Consider the following 17,781-nt stretch of genomic DNA (forward strand, 5'->3'; position numbering starts at 1 on the left):
GGGAGAGAGGGAGAGAGGGAGAGAGGGAGAGAGAGAGAAAGACGGAAGGAGAGAGAGAGAGAGAGAGGTTTTAGAACATGCACACGTTCCCTGGGGTAGGCAGCAGTTTCAAAGTCTCATTTAAGGTCAAAGGGGTCACAGCGGGGGTCAGTAGTCGGGCGGCAGAACGCGTGGCTAGGTGTCCTCCTGTCACCGTGTGTCACTCCACAGCCAGATGGATGGGCGGGTGGAGGATCGGGGTGTGGTCCTGGGTCCTGCTGCCCCTCCCTCCTCCCGTCCTGAGCTGTTCATGTTTCAGTCGCTGCAGGGGTGGGTCAAAGGGGCCTCTGAGACAGCAGATAGGCAGCCAAGTGGCTGGTGGCCCCTAATATGTCTATAGATGCTGAGGGAGGGAGGGGCTAAAAATGACAGGCTGGAAGGGTCAGCAGGTGACAATGTGTGTGTGTGTGGCGTTTGTGTGTGTGTGTGTGTGTGAGAGAGAGAGAAAGATAAAGATTAGAAGGGAGGTCAAAGGTTTCCTTGTGTAAGCTTTCAGTATCATATGGGGGTCATACACCTCTACTGGAAAGGGTTAACTAGGCTCTTTGAAATGTCATATGTTCTATATGATCTTCCCGGTAACACAAGATCTGTCTTTGGTTTTATCTTCTGTTATCCTGTTGAATTAAACGAACACACACAACAGAATAATACTGTTTTATATTGAGTATTGTTAAAGCATTCAGTGTTTTTATTTAACTCAGGCACAATTGATATACTGTTGAATGGTTTGGTATGTGATATGATATTGTATACTGATTATCTGAGACTGTATGCTATAGTTCTCGCCCTGATGGTCAGCTTGCTCGTTCAAACCCAGATACTAACCCCTCCCAACCCTCTTTCTTCAATGGTGATCTGGCAACCTCTCACTCCATTATGGGTTTTGTTTGTTTAGTTTTGTTGCACTTTTCTTTTTGAATAAAAGCCATGTTTTCCTTTACTTGTGGTGCATGTTTCTGCTTAACCCCTTCCTGCATCCATCCTTATTAACACCTCGCTTCTTTACATTGCTTGTTTTTATGCTGCCTGAATTAATAGGACATTCCATTTATACGTAGCACTTCATAAAGTTTCTTTTTAGCAAAACAGACACTTTTAGCGGTCCTGGGATGAAAAGGTGGACCTGATGGCATTGACGTTGTTCAGCTTTACAGCTGAAGCCAAAAAACTACTTGTTTACAGTCCTGACTGGCCCAGAGTGAAACAAGCCATCTGCTCTGTAGACGGTCCTCAAGGATTCTATTTGTCCCTCAAAGACAAAAGGCTTTTAAAAGTCTTACTACACAAACCGCCATCACTGCATTAAACAAGGTCCAGCGGTATCCTAGCAACCAGACAGTGTTTGTGGAGGCGGGGGCGGGAGGGGGAGGCAAACTGAGGCACAAACAGAGAGCCAGTCAGCCCCTCTGGAGAGGCTGAGGGCAGAGCGAGGCCCAGGGAGAGCGTCTGGCTGCTCTTACACACGATCTAACCCCCAGGTCTCTCTTTTTCTTTCTCTCTTTCTCTCTTTCTTTCTTCATCTCTCCCTATTTTCTCTCTTCCCTCCTCTCTTTGTGTTTGATTCTGTCTCAGCCAATGGGACAGGCTCCAGCAGCCAGCTCTCCACCCCAATTTCCAAGCAGTCCCCCACCTCTACCCCCACCAGTCCTGGCAGCAACCGTAAGCAGAAGGTACTCATCGGTCCTTTCGTCCTCTCCTCCCCCTCTCTGTTGACCGATTTCTTACATCTGTCCCCCCGTCTCATTTCTTATTGGACGAATATATGAACTACTAATACGATAAATTCTCCTCTTATCTGTTCCCTCCTGTAGGATCTCTACCTGCCTCTGTCTCTGGATGATGAGGATTCTCTGGGAGAGTCTATGTAGATGTTCCTCACAGCTGCAGCCTCTCCCTGGCCTGACACACAGAGCTGTCTCTGGTGCTGGCGCCCCCTAATGTCTGGGAGGACCTCTCTAGTCTGCACCCAGCCTCTTCCTGGTGACAGTCGTCTACTTTACCTTCACCATTAGGGCTGTTCCACCTTTTGCTGCTTGAGAATTCACCACAAAATCTCTTCTTTTTTTATAACAAGTATTGTTAAAAATGTATATGCTGGGCGTATACGACAATGATGTAAAGATGACCACGTCTCATTAAAATTCCCAAACTGCCAGTTGTCAGAAGTTGAATTTTAAATGTTTCCTCTTTAAAGAGAGCTCACAATTTACTAACAGGAAGTCCTTACAAACTATGAAAAATATATTTAAAAAATCCCCAAATTCTTCCATGTAAAACCACAGGCGCAAAAGACACTCCCATTTCATGTGCATAATTCCAAGCAGCAAACGGACTTTTCTCCAGGGGTGTGTCCATCAGACTGAGTCTACGTTTTTGTGTTCCTGATGCTAATGATTTTCCTCTTTCCGTTTTTCCTTTTCGTTGTATGATTCAAGGTGTGACAAGTAATTAGAACACTTTTAGGTGAATGTCTTTCCCATCTGCTGTAAATAACGTGTACAGCCATCGCATCATCCCTGCTAATACTGTAACCATAACCATGCTTCTATAATGTCAATACCGACATCCGCCACACATTCAGACAACATCGCGCGTTCTCTGACGAGAAGGTCTTCACAAACTGAGATGCACGGTTAGGCCAAACGTCTCAACTACAGCACCCCGGGCATGTACAGATAGAGTTGAAGAAAGGGAGATGCGGGTTGGGGATAAAATAACCAAAGTCAAAAGAATTAGGCCCCAGTTTAACATGAAGTGATTTGTTTTCTTATGTCAAACTGATCCTGGGAAGAAGAAAACAATGTACAGATTGTTTAAGCCCCTAGAAAGTTCCATTTTAAAAAGTAGCCTTGCTGCAGTACTGTTCTCGGGTCAAACTCTCTGTTCTGGGAGCCTGTTGAGCACTGTGCTACACACACATACACACACAGATGCCAATCACCAAGCTTTTTGAGGCAGTCGTGTAACAACATGTACTGTAACCATGGCAATAAAACCGATTTCTGGAATGTGTCACTTGGTGCAGTTTGATCTGCTCTGGCAGCTATTGTTATGACTGCCACTGGGCGCTGGTACACCAGGTTACACACTCTAAAGAGTTTAATGACAATGAAGATGTCAAAGCCAAAGTATATATTTGACTGAGAAAAGAGAAAATGGTAAATGTAAATATGTTTCGATTCCCCAAGAAGAACGGTACTGTATGATACTGTGAGCTCCCACCAAGACACAATATCTGACTAGTTCATGCTCATTTAGGGAAATTAGATTGCACACTTAACAATAGTGGAGCTTCTCACATTTTGCATGACTTTTACCTAGTGTTAATTGATTTATCGCAATTTCAAGATAAGAAGAAGCAGAAATATGAAGACTTTTCATATGAAGATTCTTTTCTTACACGGGGTTGGTAAAAAAATATTTTAACGTATGTTAACGTGCTATCTCTGTCTGAAACAAAAAAAATGTCATGTTATTGGAGAATAACACATGAAGGGTCACACTGATAAGTTTCTGAGGAGGATGTCCTGTGAAAATCTTATTTACACATTGTTGTGAGACAGGAAGTTGACTGAATTAGGCCAGTCATGGAGGTTTTTACTGGCAGTCATAGAGGAGAGTGTGACAGTGTGGGGCATTACTGTAAGGAAGCAAAGTGAACCGGTGCTCTGCCTCCCTGGGACATGTTTGACTCTGTGAAAGCCATACTGTACTACACAGTTCTACTATATCGTGCAACAACCCACCTGAGTCCCTCAATGACACCTTAATCCAGCAGGGGGCACTGTGATGTCAGCGCAACAGCTAATCCAACAGCAGGTCCACTTTTACACCTTTTGGGAATCAACGATTTGTAAGAAAATGACATGTGACTTTTTTTCGAATTCCGATGTATTTTCTCCCGCCAGTTGTTCGATATCTCGTCTCTTTGCCCCAGATTTTCTACAGCCTAACATTAACAGTAAATGTCAGTTGTTTAGTGTGAAGCCGCCACCACCATGCAAGATGGAGGGTGTGAACCTCTCATCCCCTGTGGTGCCTTTTTTTTTAGATTGAAGTCTTTTGATAATAAAAAAAAAGAAACAGGAAAACAAAGACATGTCTGTCTCTGTTGACAAACTGTTTGTAAAACATTTCTATATGTGTTGAATTGTAGAGCTGCAGTCTACATTTATTTTGTAGTATTCCAGGATGCTTCGTCATGGTGCACATGTACTCTTTCTGTTCTCTTTGAATGCATTTCTGGTGGAATGACTTGGGTTACTGGAAAATTTACAATGTCCTCTTTATTGGTGTTTTGCAATGTCACAGTGGCTTGTTTCAGTGCTTCATTCTATGTATTTACCGATTCCCTTTTGCAATTAAAAGAGTTGTATTCCAGTTCTCCTTCTGACTCTGTTCTTATGCTGGTCTCCCATGACTCACCAGTCCACGCTCTTCGTTTTATGCTGCAGACTCATACTGTATGACGCTCCATATCCACCCACTCTGTTATTATGACATCACATACAGTAGTCCCTCTCACCAAGGACTTGTGACCAGTCTCTGCTGACAGTGACACAATCCTCTACACAGCCTCTAAAATACAGTGTTAATCGCTCCAACAGCCTGGCAATGACTGCAGTATAATTAATGAAAATGAATGCAGTTTTTATTATGACATATTAGAGTTATATTAGAGTTTTGACATTCCATTCCATCACTGCTTTGATGCAGTTTGGACTGTGATGTCATAACAGATACAAGTCAAATGTTTTACAGCAAAGTTGTGGATTTTTTTTGTATTTGATCCAAGGGGTACAGAAGACACAAAATTACAACATTTTACAGCAATGTTGTATCTTTGTAGGCTAGAAATACTTTGACAATGTACCTTTAAATAGGCGTGGTCTGTGTGCAAGTGATTTTTGTACTCTGTAGGCTAGTGTTCTTGGTTGTATTTAACACTTTAGTAAATGATGAAGTAAATTGATGACCTTATGGTTACCATGGAAACAGTAGCCTCAGTAGCCCGTTTCTACCTGTGTTCCCTGGTGCACTTGATTGGAATGTGTGTGAGTGTTGCGCTTGTGTGCGTGTTCCTGTTTGCAAGTGTGTAGAAGACTGAAAATGTGTGTGTTGAGTGTGTGTGTATGCGCCTGTATGAGAGTGTGTATGAGTCGAGTGTGTATGAGTCTGAATGTCATGCACAGCTATCTGGTTGGCGAAGCAAGGCAGAGCTACAGAAATAGATACAAAAGAGCAGACAGCGAAAAAAAAAAAAAAAACCTTTTTACTATTCTGTTCAGGAGCACCGCCATTGGGCTGTCTCCGTCGCCATGGTAACAGAGAGTCTTTCAATAGTCAACATTGATCTCCAGTCTAAACAGGAGTTTCTTGGGGATTAATTGCACTGCACGCTGCAGGGGAGAGTCCCTTACATTTACAGCGTGCTTCAGTGTGCAACATTCACCCTCTGCCAGACCTTTCAGAAACCCTTTTGAACCCTGACTCACTGCCTGCTGATGCAAGGGTACATCCCCCTTTCAGACATGCTCTGTCAAGGATGAAGGGAGTGCATCTAAAACAGCAGTAAACCAACCATGTCTCAATAAGCGATCATCAGTGGTAGATTCATGCGTCATACCTACATACTTAGGCACAGTAAGTAGGTACAGTTGGCATTTGAGATGTATTCATACCATGTTATGGTTGATAGTCTGTGGGAGATTAGTTGAATATGTGAATAAAGCACACTTCTTTTACGGGGAGATTATGTATGTACAATCTTTCATGTTTCTCTGTTTGTTGGTGACACACTTTCAGCTTCCCTGAGTGACAATGGCATTACTCCAACACCCAAAAACTACAACATGTATCTGGTCTTAAAAATATGCTTAGCCTTTTCTGTATTTCTTTTCAATCCCGTGCAAAGCAGCTGCCTGTGAGTTCTGAAACAGAACACAAACAGAACAGAACGCCTGTGAGTTCTGAAACAGAACACAAACAGAACAGAACGCCTGTGAGTTCTGAAACAGAACACAGAGGGCTCCTGGTCCCCAGGTAAGATCTGCTTCCAGAGGACTGCAGTCTAAACAAGGCTCTGGCGCCCCCTCCTGTAAGACTGAAGCATTGCTGTCTGCTGGCTCTGTGTGCAGACCAACTGGCTTAGGTGAGGATAGATTGTGGCTCCAACCTGACTGTTTTAGTGGTTCATAGGTCATGATCACATACCAGTTAATTGTAACAGAACACATAATCCACCTGGTGTCTGCTGTACTTTCTTATTAATTAGAAAACGTTTAAATAATGTTGTAGCAAGCAGCAAAACAAAACCACTGACAAGACTGGACTTCAGGTGTCATTGTTGAGTATGTTAAAGTTTTCCTGTTGCAAACAAAATTCCTTGTGGTCTCACAGACCCGACCACCACACAAGGGTTCAATCAAATACACCTCAAGTATGTGACAACCCAGTAAACCCACGTTTAAAACACAACAGCAAAGACAACAACGTTTGCTGTGCGACGCCTTCACATGCACCTTGGGATGGCTTGTCTGCCCCCTGGTGGTTGTTTTGAGAGTGACATGAAGGGTACTCATTTGGCATCTGTCCATAGGAATGTAATGGTATGAAGTAGAGAGGACGAATCCTGCAAGAGTTGCCATGAGAACCCTGCGCTCTGGCTTCCATCTGCCATCAGACACGAGGGCAGAACTGAGAGTGATTCGTGGCAGGGAACGCTCTTATCAGCCCTGTTAAACGGGAAATATTCCCTCTGAGGTCTAAGTCAGTTTGTTTGGCTCCAGGGAGCCAGTTTTTCCAGTGGACTCGCTTAATAAGAGCAAATCTCAACTGGTGCATGAAGAGGACTTTGACATTAGTCATGAAGACAAGGTCACAGTTTTGGGGCCTGGCTTTTGAGTAATTACTGCAATTACTTGACAGAGATGGTGTAACATTTACAGTGTGAACAAGGCTGCCAGGAGCACTGACCTTCCTTGATTGTGGTTTTGAAAGGAAAATGGCACCGAACATGACTGTCTCACTTAAACTTATATATCCATCGCTGCCCCAACTGATGCCGCTCAGTCTCATGAACCCCAGGAAGTGTGCTAATATTTCCTGCTCTCACAGAATATCAACATGATTGTCTTCTTCTCTGAGAACGATAAGGCCATAGGCAGATACTGATGCTAAATGCTAAAAATAGCCTTTCTGTGAGACACACTGTCAGTACAAAAGTGCTTTGTCGCCTTTGAACACAAAACCCCCATAGAACTTCAGCAGGAGAGAGAGAGAGAGAGAGAGAGAGAGAGAGAGAGAGAGAGAGGGGGGGGGGGTGGCTGTACATGTATTGCGAATTACAAACAACAACAAGCAGCATATGAATCATGATTATTCTCTTCTTGGATAAACAGGAGGCCACAACCCTTAGTACGTATGTTGGGGACACAGTATTAACTTGATTGGGAAATAAGACAGATGTTTGACGTCATAGTAAGTTGTAATGTCATTTTAGCAGTTAGTCAAACCTGTGGTCATGCCTTTATGGGAAACCAGATAAGTCAACGCAATATTGGGATATCCATTACAAGCAACTACCACATCTTTATCATGGAAACCGGAATTGCTGGACTGTAAAGCTCCAGTGTAGCTACTATCCACAACAAGTAAGAATGCTGAACCAACACAACTTCTGAGATGCAATTTATATTACAACACTTTTTAATAAAAAATACTCTAATCTTAAAGACATCTTGGATTTGTGGGGTTATATTTCACCTTTGACCTCTCTCCTCACATTCCTGTTGATCTGGGAATCTCTTCAGGCTATGCTTTTAACTCCAGCCGGATTTGACCCTCATTTGCTGCTTGGCTCAGACACTGGCTGCTGGACAGGGTCTGTCTGAGTTAGAATCCAAAGTACAAGCTCTGCTCACAACATGTCTTCTTACGGCAGACAAGGATTCAATTCCTACAGTATTATAGTACAGTAAATTGGGTGTCTCAATACATTCACTTTGCAGTAAGATATCTGTGGTCAGCTCAATGTCAAGGCTAGATTTACATTTTACATTTAGCAGACGCTCTTATCCAGAGCGACTTACAGTAAGTACAGGGACATTTTCATCAGCTTTCTTTCTCTATGAACCAGTCATCCACAGGGAGGGGCCATGCCAACAACATTAGTTAATTGTGAGGAAATTGTGCTTCTATTCCCGTGTGTGCTCTGGGCAGCAGTTTGAACTCTGGGTTATTATCAGGGAACCATCTCCTGTCCAGGGAGATGCTGGAGGGACAACTGTGTTTTTTTTTACTGTGTCTGTTAATGTGGGAGGATAACAAACAGGTAACAACCTCTCTCTGTAGCAACAAGCACTCCAACAACTTGGAGAGAGCAGACAGGTCACTTTTGTAACAACTCGTACTAGTGTTTTACTAAAGGGTAATAACTATTACAACTGGGGAGGCTCAGTCAGATAGTTACAACCTGTAGTTACAGGCACCGAAACTGTTGGTGGTGGGGGGGGTGGGGGGTGGGGGGGTGGGGGGTGGGGGGGGTCTGCTGGGAGCAGACAGTAGAGTAGGAACTGCCGAAACAGAAAGAGCTCTTTCTCTTGTCTGAGTAAGAGAAGTGCAGATATTGTACCTCTCCCCCTCCACACCCCCCTCCCCTCTCTCTGTGCCCCCGTGGCTGACTGCACCCTAAAAGCACCTTCTGTAGCCAAGCCTGACAGCCTGGGGGGAGGGCAGAATAACATATCTCTCATCTAACTCAACTTCCATGGAATGAGTCTCGAGCCAAGGATGTGAATAACACCCTATGCTCCAAACAGGCAGTCGTCAGACTGGTTTCATGCACTGTAAGTGTGTGTCTTCACAAAAGGGACCAATTTGGGTGAAACTTAATTTAAAACTCAAATTAAAACGCTTTGAAAGTGGACAATCCTGTTTAGGTGGAGTGACAAGGAATGCTGGGGGTCGTTGAAGGGAGGGGACAGAAGGAAACGAGGATTAAAACAGCTGGCTGATGCTGGGAAGTCCCAGAAGCCAACACCTCAGAGAACACTGCGAAGAACCGGAACATCCTCAGTTTGTAGGAAGACTATAGGTAAGAAACACAATACTGCATGCAATTACCCGCACAAATGGCTATGGGAGTGAGCATGCTGGAGAATTTAGTTGCAGTTTTTATTTTAGACTTAATCTTTAAGTAGTGTGCCTCAAGACCAGGATAAGAGTGTCTTCCCTCTCTGTGGACGGAGAGAGAACGGAATGCTCTCTATCACAGCCTCCGTGTAGCAACATGTATCTGGGGCTTGACTGCCAGTAATGAGTCTACATATTTTGTAGCTAATCGTACAGTGTGCCGTAACTGTCAGTATTTCAGACTGGTCATAATGAAAGTATTTTAGAATGTAGGTAAAGGTGTGTCGGATCCCTATGATATCAGTGAGATTGTAGCCACAGATGACATTGGTTTCATGTGAGTTAGTGATTGTAGGGCTATCTATCTATCTATCAGTATCTGTCCGCCCGCCCAGTCGGAGTAGCATATAATGCCCTTTAAGCAATAAAATTCACAACAACACACAAGCACACAGCTATGAGCTATTATGTATAAACATTACACTGTTCTAATCAGCTGTGAGTAATACAGTCACATGACAACATGAAATAAAGTCACAGCAACAGCTCAAGCTTGAACTACCCTGAAACCCCAAAAAAACCTGTCTGACTACATCAGCCAGGCAAATGGTTTCCCTCCACACACACACACACACACACACACACACACACCTCTACACCTTGATACAGGTTGTTCATTGAATAGAATGACGTTTAGTTCTATTACATCAAAACATCATCTCTTTCAGTCCATAAATCTGAGATTCCTGTGTGTGTCCACCTCATGGCACGGTCAGCTACTGTAAACAGCGCTCAGTAGCAACTCGACACTTGGCATTGTGTAATGGGCGTGGCACAAAGCACGTCCCTATTCTTAACTGGGTCGTGGGGGTGTTGGGGGAGGGGCAGGCAGGTACAAAAGGCTTAAGAATACCCTCCTGTCCTGCACTCTCTCCACAACTAGAAGGAAGTAACTTCCTCAACACAGGCAGTCAGGTACAGTCGACATTTGTCGGTTTCTATTTAGACTTTTCTTGTTAAAGCTATGTGACAAACTTGTAACAAGGTGCGGTGTAACAAGGTGTGGCAAAGACACCGAATATGTCTTCTGGTTTGGTGTAAAAGTCAGAGTGGGACAGAGTGGAAAGGAGTCAGAATATTCTCTCTTCCTCATTTATCTTGGAATATCGCATGAACGCTTTCCTGTTAGCTGTTGTTGCTGAACCCCGAGGTGACATGAGTAACATGATTACTGAGACTGAGAGATTCCTGAAGATATTAATTATAAGATGCCTCTCATTGTGGCCCAAATATGCTCTACTCTTAAATATATTTCCTGAGACATGCATTGCTGTTAAGACACAATACCTAACTTCCTTTAATCTAATTCCATTGCTAGTTATGTATCCTTAGTTTGCTAGTTATGTACCCTTAGTATAGTTAGTCCTCATATTTAAATTTTAGATTCCTATATGTTTAATGTTTGCACCTTCCTGCCAAAGCAAATTCCTTGTCTGTGCAAACTTTCATGACGAATAAAACCCATTCTGATTCTCAATGTGCATTTCAGAACTTGTTGGCTCTCCATGAAGCAGATAACGTAATTCCCTTGATACAGATTAGTTTGCCTGTGTTTTTCATGGAAACGTCAAAAGGATAAGTACCTTGGCACTCTGACAGGCAGACTTGTCATCATAGTTAAGTATCATCGGGAGACTGAAGGGTCGGGGTGACGTGGCAAAAGTCACATTGGTCACTGATGTTAGAATATCATCATCTCCCAAGGGACCACGTTTTGCTCTTTATAGTCGGGTCTCATGAGCTTCTGGTCCCGACAAGTTGTCCATTTATGTCTCCAGTATATTGAGATATTTTGAATTTCTGAGTCAGTTTATTGTCCTGTGGGAGTTTGTGAGACTGTCTTAACTCAAATGATACTGAAGTGTTTCACCAAACAACCAACATGAATTTATGGGCGGTATTCTGATCTACTGGTATTCTGAAATCCACAATCAAAGTTTAAAAGTAACCATTCTGATATTATTATCATCTGAATCTGTATCTGAATTACAAGTAACCTGGTGTCTTCATCTCTGGTCTATTTGCAGTTTTGAAGAGTTGACTGGGTCCAAAAGATGTTCTCCTCAGTTACGCAATACAAAAACCAGCACTACTCCCACATAAAGAAGGACTGTCTGGACAGCAAGAAGCTGTTTGAGGACCCAGAGTTTCCTGTCACCAATGCGTCTCTGTTCTTCAGCAAACCACCTCCTGGCAGAGTGGAGTGGAAGAGGCCTGGGGTGAGACACGTCAAATATTTAATTTTCAGTCCTCATCCATCTCACTCTTCCCCTCGTGACTCACCAGGAAACACAATCCACTTTTACAAAGAGAAAAGAACACGATACTCATAAAGTATGAACAAAAAGTCCCCCTTTTCTCCTTTGCAGGAGATCAGCGATGATCCTCACCTGTTTGTGGAGGGCATCAGCTCCCACGACCTGAACCAGGGAGTTGTGGGTAACTGCTGGTTTGTGGCGGCCTGTTCCTGCTTGGCTCTGAAGCCAGACCTCTGGCAGAAGGTGAGTCTTTGTCACATTCCTCCAACCTGTCTGAGAGGGAGAGGATGAGATGTAGGTATGCTTAGAGGTTACTTCATCCAGTTCAAACTTAAAAGTAGATGTAAACGTACAGAATGTGGTTCCACAGTCCTTTTACTAACTGATTCATTAGTTCCCTTCAAGACCCCAGCTCAGAGAAAAGCAATGTCATACATTGTCATCATATTTCCCATAACTGGCTCATCGCTGTGTTGCAGGTGATTCCTGACTGGAAGGAGCAGGAGTGGGATCCCAAACACCCAGAGCGCTATGCTGGCATCTTCCACTTCCAGTTCTGGGTGTTTGGTGAGTGGATGGATGTGGTGGTGGATGACCGACTGCCCACCATCAATGGAGAACTCATCTACTGCCACTCCAACGTCAAAAACGAGTTCTGGAGTGCCCTTCTGGAGAAGGCCTATGCCAAGTCAGTGTGACAGTATACAGTGTAAACATCTCAGCTGTGTCGAGTGTCCTTCCTGTATCCCTTCATGACCTCTGACCTCTCTGAACGCAGACTGTCTGGCTGCTATGAGTCTCTGGACGGAGGCAACACCGGGGACGCCGTGGTGGACTTCAGCGGAGCCGTGGCGGAGACCATCGATCTGGAGAAGGAGGCGTTCCACAGCGACAAGGAGAAGCAGGAGAAACTGTTTGAGGACCTGCTGAAAGTCTACGACAGGGACGGGATCATCAGCTGCTCCATAAGGGTTGGTTGAATCCCGGAGCTTGTCCCAAGTGGACCCGCAGCGTGCGGGTTGTCCAGCGAGCGAAAGCGCCGCCCGACTAACCGTTTGTTGTCCTCACGCGGTCAGGCGGCGCGTCATGAGATCGAGATGCGGATGGCGTGTGGGCTGGTGAAGGGTCACGCCTACTCGGTCACAGCGGTGAAGAGGGTACGTTTGGGCGAAGGGCTTCGGGCCTACTTCAAGAACGAGACCATGCCCCTGATCCGCATGAGAAACCCCTGGGGCAAGACCGAGTGGAACGGAGCCTGGAGCGACAGGTGAGGAGCAGGACGCCATTTCTCCTCTCTGCTAAGAGTTTGAAACATTTAGACATCAGCGCCATGTCAGAAGAACTTTCGTGTCTTTTTCCACTCCAACTCCCCCATCTCTTCTCTGTCTAGCTCAGCAGAATGGGAGAAGGTTGGCAGCATGGAGAGAAACTCACTCGGCATCACTGTACAGGATGATGGGGAGTTTTGGTGAGCGTCAACAGAACTTGTACTTGTGAATTCAATGTATTATGTGTTAATGTGTTTCTGATGTGCGGCGGGAACGTGTCATTAATCATTTGTGGATGTGTGTGGATGTGTGTGTGTGTGTGTGTGTTTGTAGGATGTTGTTCGCAGACTGGTGTAAGTACTTCTCAGAGACAGACGTATGTCGCCTCATAAACACCTCGCTGATCAGCATCGAGAAGACGTGGAACGAGGTGGTGCATTTAGGCAGCTGGACCAAACACGTGGAGCCACTGAAGAATCGATGTGGTGGCTGCATGAACCACAAACAGACCTTCCTGCAGAACCCACAGGTACCAGCCAGTCCCACACTACTGGGGTTCTTATCTGCACACATGAGAGCTGACGTTCCAGACCTGCTTAACTCCTGACCAGGACTGTGTATATATTTGACGTCATGGTAGCATGTTGTTAGTAGTGCTGTCCAAAGTGCTTCATGGTAGACATGTCTTTGTTCTCTTGCTGCAGTATGTGTTTGACGTGACCAAGGACATGGACGAGGTCTTGGTCTCCCTGCAGCAGAGAGACATGAAGATCCACAGGATGATCGGACAAGGAGAGAACCTCACCATCGGCTTTGCCATATTCCAGGTGGGTCAGGGGGACAGCAGAGACGGTTAAACTGTACTGAACAACAGCAGGACTGGGAGGAAGGCTTGGCCAGCGAGTCGTCTACAGACAGGGTGTTTGTCTGGGGCGGGGGGCGTCACTCCAAGGTCAGATTATTTTAGGGAGCCCTTTGGGCTCCATACTTGGCTTTCCCCCTCAGTCAAAGAATTTGGCCAAATCAATGGAATCTCACTTTTCTCCTGTTGGACAAACAGCAGATCAGTCAGTGGGTGTTTACTCAAAGGAATAGACCTTACAGTTCACTTCAGGGACAAGAATAATCATTTCAACAAGAACACAAATTATCTGATTAAAATTTGACGTCAACAAGCTGAACAAACACCATATACTCCAAAGTAATTGTCAAGGACAACGTACATTGCTCAAGCATGATTTAAAGTTCCAAAGAAAAACGTTTCACTTTGTTTTATTTATAGGTGGAACTCAACAGGAAGTACCGCATGCATGACATCATCACCCAGCAGATCGTGGACACGTCAGCATTCATCAACGCTCGTACGGTGTTCAGGAGGTGCATGCTGCCCAAGGGCCGTTACATCATCTTCCCCACCACCTTCAAGCCAGAGACACTGGGAGAGTACATGCTGCGTGTTTTCACCGACACAGATTCCGGATGCAGGTACCAGAGTTGAGGGGACACAGCTGGGTGTTTTATCGCCAACTCCACTCATCTTTCCATTGTTCAAGCAGTGATGCATGTATGTTGTGGGCCTCTGACTTTACCCTCCCTCTTTGTACTTGTTTCATCCCTCTTTCACGCCTATCCCCATCGCATCACCTCCCCACCCTGGCCATCTTACCCCCCCACCACAACCCTCTCCCCCCCTCACCCATGCCTCCTCACCCCCTCACCCCCTCTCACCCCCTCACCCATGCCTCCTCACCCCCTCTCACCCCCTCACCCATGCCTCCTCACCCCCTCTCACCCCCTCTCACCCTGTCCCTCACAGAGAGCTGACGGAGGACAAGCCAAAGGTGAAGTGCTGGAGTCCGTTCCTGGGCTACCCTCAGGCTGTGTCCCATGTCTACATCCACAAAGCTGAGGGGCTGGAGAACCAGGACAGCACCGGAGGTAGGAGACTGACTGAAAGACTGACAGACTGTCAGACTACCTAATAATCTGTCTGTTCATCAGAATTGTAGCTTATCAGTTATCCAACCCATTAAACAAAATTTCTAACAAACGAAACATAATGGTCAACCACAGATAAATAAGCTATTTACCAACTTACCAGTGCTCTTGTGTCACAGAAGTCTATCTATTTGTCTCCACGGCCATCCCACACCTTATACACTACAGGTGCAGACCCCTATCTGGTCATCTCCTGTGAGGGCTCCTCAGTGCAGTCTACAGTTCAGAAGGACACCTTGGAGCCCAAGTTCAAGACCAGCGCCATCTTCTACAGGAAGACCCCCAGGAAGCCAATCACTGTGGAGGTGAGATGCCGCATTCAAGCGTTGACTTATCTGTTGATGGTTCAGAACTCAGTCAAAAAGTAGAGTCTACAGCAGCTGTCATCACACTGTCGCCTGCTCATCTCCCTGTCCAGGTGTGGAACAGCAATGCTGTGCAGGACCAGTTCATGGGCCAGGTGGTTCTGACCGGCTCGGTCACCGACTCCACCGCGCCCCAGAAGGTCCAGCTGAGGAAAAGGGGCCAGAAGATGGCCGACGAGATGCCTGGCTCCATCAGCCTGCGTATAGCCACCGCCTCCAAGCTCACTGATCTGTGACCTCCCACTGTGGTCAGGTGACCAGGAAGTCACTTGCACAGCTCTTAAAACCAACAAAAATATATAGACAGTAGGTCATCACTACAATATGGAAATCTACCAGCCTGACCACCAAAAACAACATGTAACCACAAAGACTACTGTTGCTGGCGACCAACGATGCACCTTCATGCTATCTGGATTACATTGTATACTGTGTATGGCTATAATTTTTGCTTTTTTCATATCTGATCAAATACAACAATGTTTTGAATTATGTATACGCCCCTGTGATATGTGAAAAAACCTGATGTGTTAGAATGATATTGTTTCAAATTCCTCACTGCCTACATGAACACATTCCAGGAAGGAGTATTTCTGAGTCATTACTTTTTGAATGTCCCGTATGCAATATAATGTCCTTATTACCATAACAGTGATTCTTATCTCCCAGCATTATTAAATAGATCATACTGTAATCGACAATAATCCTATTATGGTAATAATGTGTGTTATTCACAGCACATGTATGAACGTTACAGCACTAAATGTGTTATTTTAGCAAGGTTACCAAGATGTAAAAATGTGATTCATACTTCCTTAATATAGCATTAAAGTTAAAAGTGTCCATGAGAAGGAGACTGTGTTGCTGTCAAGGCCGTAGCCATGGAGACAATATTGTGTGGGACGAATTAAATTTTTTATGATAATTTCAGACAGTGTGCGTGGTTGCCTGTCGTAGCGTAGCACATTTATATTTTTATATCAATATATTGGGGGGGGGGGACAAATATATATTATGATTACGGCCTTGGTTGCTGTTGAATTACAATTCAAGTTCCAAGAGTGTGTGGGCACACGGCGCCCCCTAGTGGCTGCTGTACTTCATGGCTTCCTTTGCTGCTAACTCCTTGGCTAATTTCAGGCAGGAATCCTGAGGGAGACTGCTGCGATGGTCAGTACCAGGCCTGAGTGATTGGGTCATGGAGACCCCTGTTCTGGAAATAAAAAATACATACAAATATTAATGTGAATCTGAATCAACATGCACCAATGCTAGAATTTTCTATATTTCATAATTACTATTTGTTAACAAACAAGTATTCATTACTTCAATTAGCTCATTGTTTCTGCCTTAAAATATTACATTGTTTAAATTAGTAAGCTGTGTCATCAGCTGTTGGTCACAGTGACCTGTACCTGGAGGAGCTACTTGGATGAAATTATCTTACATTTTTATATTTAATATCCGTATATGTTTATTGTATGCACCTTCCTGCTGCAGTAAATTCCTTGTGTGTGTGAACTTACATTAAAGCTCCTTCTGATTCTGATGAACCTTAACGTGCAGGAAGTCCCTGATATCTGAGTGGAGCCTGAGCATCTCCATGACGCCTTCCTTCCAAAACAAGCACTCGTCAGGTTGGTTTAGGGATAGCGTGTGTGTTCACATTTTGAGGAAACTTTCTCCTTTCTAAGTAGCTAGGAGGAGTGACAAGTGAAGCTATATGTTGTTTCAGGGAGGGCACACAAGGACACCTGAACTGCTGGATGATGTTTGAACTTCCCAGAGGTCAAGTCCAGTCTGGTGAGGTGGTGTTTGCTCAACACCTCAGACCACACTGTGGAGAACTGGCATGTCCTGTGAGGTTTTGTGGAGACTGACACAGAACCATGTTACTGTGAGAGATTGCTTTTCTGAAGAAGTTAGTCAGGACATTTTTTATTAGTTTGAGACTTTATCTTAGTGCATCATGCCTCGATAAAAGGATCAAAGCCTCCGCGTAACAACATGCATCTGGGCTTAACTGCCCTAACTGAAACCACATATTTTGAAGCTGTTCATACTGCTAGTAGTAGTGATGAAGTTAAAAAATATATCTGACTTTTCACAATTCAGTTACTCAGGTGAGTAGACAAAGCTATACTGGATGCCTATTAAGGTATAGAAAAATACATTACAATCAGATCAAATTTGTTGAACTAAATCATAAACCAAAATAACCTGTTGGATGACATCTTCAATACTAGGAATAGATTTGCTCCCAAGATAATCACACACTTGATAAACTTCTGAACATAAGAAGATCCTCCTCCTCTCACACACTCTCAGAAGGAAGCAGATCCACAACACTACCAGTCAGGTACAGTCGACTTTTATACTTCTACTTTTCTTTGTAAACATTTTTTGACAAATTCATAACAAGTTCTTGTATTTATAGCACAGTGTGACAGAGTGGAAAGAAGTAAATATTCCTCAAATATTTTTTTATATAACTTGTCCATAGTCTGTTTATTTGTATATATTTTTTTTTTCAATCAGTTTGTTGTCCTCTAGGATATAAAATTATTTCTGTCATGTAGTCTAATGCTAGTCTGTATGCTAAATGACTAAATGTAAATGACTAAATGTAAATGTAGTCTGGAAATATGTATGCAATTT

At 44.3% G+C, this 17,781-nt stretch overlaps 2 protein-coding genes across 3 annotated transcripts in view; both read left to right on the forward strand.

The window, feature by feature from the left end:
• The window catches only part of LOC136963084 (neuronal migration protein doublecortin-like), a 33,080-nt gene extending 28,665 nt beyond the window's left edge, over window positions 1-4,415 (forward strand). Inside the window, 2 exon segments of the mRNA XM_067257088.1 lie at window positions 1,615-1,712; window positions 1,854-4,415. Coding sequence (XP_067113189.1) covers window positions 1,615-1,712; window positions 1,854-1,910 — 155 coding nt within the window. The 3' untranslated portion in view covers window positions 1,911-4,415.
• A 5,611-nt stretch (window positions 4,416-10,026) lies between these two features.
• On the forward strand, window positions 10,027-15,616 carry LOC136963303 (calpain-5-like). Of its 2 annotated transcripts, XM_067257398.1 has the most exons (14): window positions 10,132-10,149; window positions 10,724-10,850; window positions 11,262-11,453; window positions 11,604-11,735; window positions 11,972-12,180; window positions 12,271-12,463; window positions 12,569-12,759; window positions 12,883-12,960; window positions 13,094-13,289; window positions 13,465-13,587; window positions 14,043-14,245; window positions 14,577-14,698; window positions 14,927-15,063; window positions 15,177-15,616. In XM_067257398.1, exons 3-14 carry the CDS (start codon window positions 11,289-11,291, stop codon window positions 15,357-15,359), a joined length of 1,932 nt encoding a protein of 643 aa, XP_067113499.1. In that variant the 5' UTR covers window positions 10,132-10,149; window positions 10,724-10,850; window positions 11,262-11,288; the 3' UTR covers window positions 15,360-15,616. The 2 variants fall into 2 exon arrangements, with proteins under 2 accessions (XP_067113498.1, XP_067113499.1); XM_067257397.1 differs by lacking the exon at window positions 10,724-10,850 and having other exon boundaries at window positions 10,027-10,149.
• Window positions 15,617-17,781: the final 2,165 nt, after the last annotated feature.

Source organism: Osmerus mordax, chromosome 19, assembly GCF_038355195.1.
Source record: "Osmerus mordax isolate fOsmMor3 chromosome 19, fOsmMor3.pri, whole genome shotgun sequence".
In the NCBI taxonomy this organism is placed as follows: domain Eukaryota; kingdom Metazoa; phylum Chordata; class Actinopteri; order Osmeriformes; family Osmeridae; genus Osmerus; species Osmerus mordax.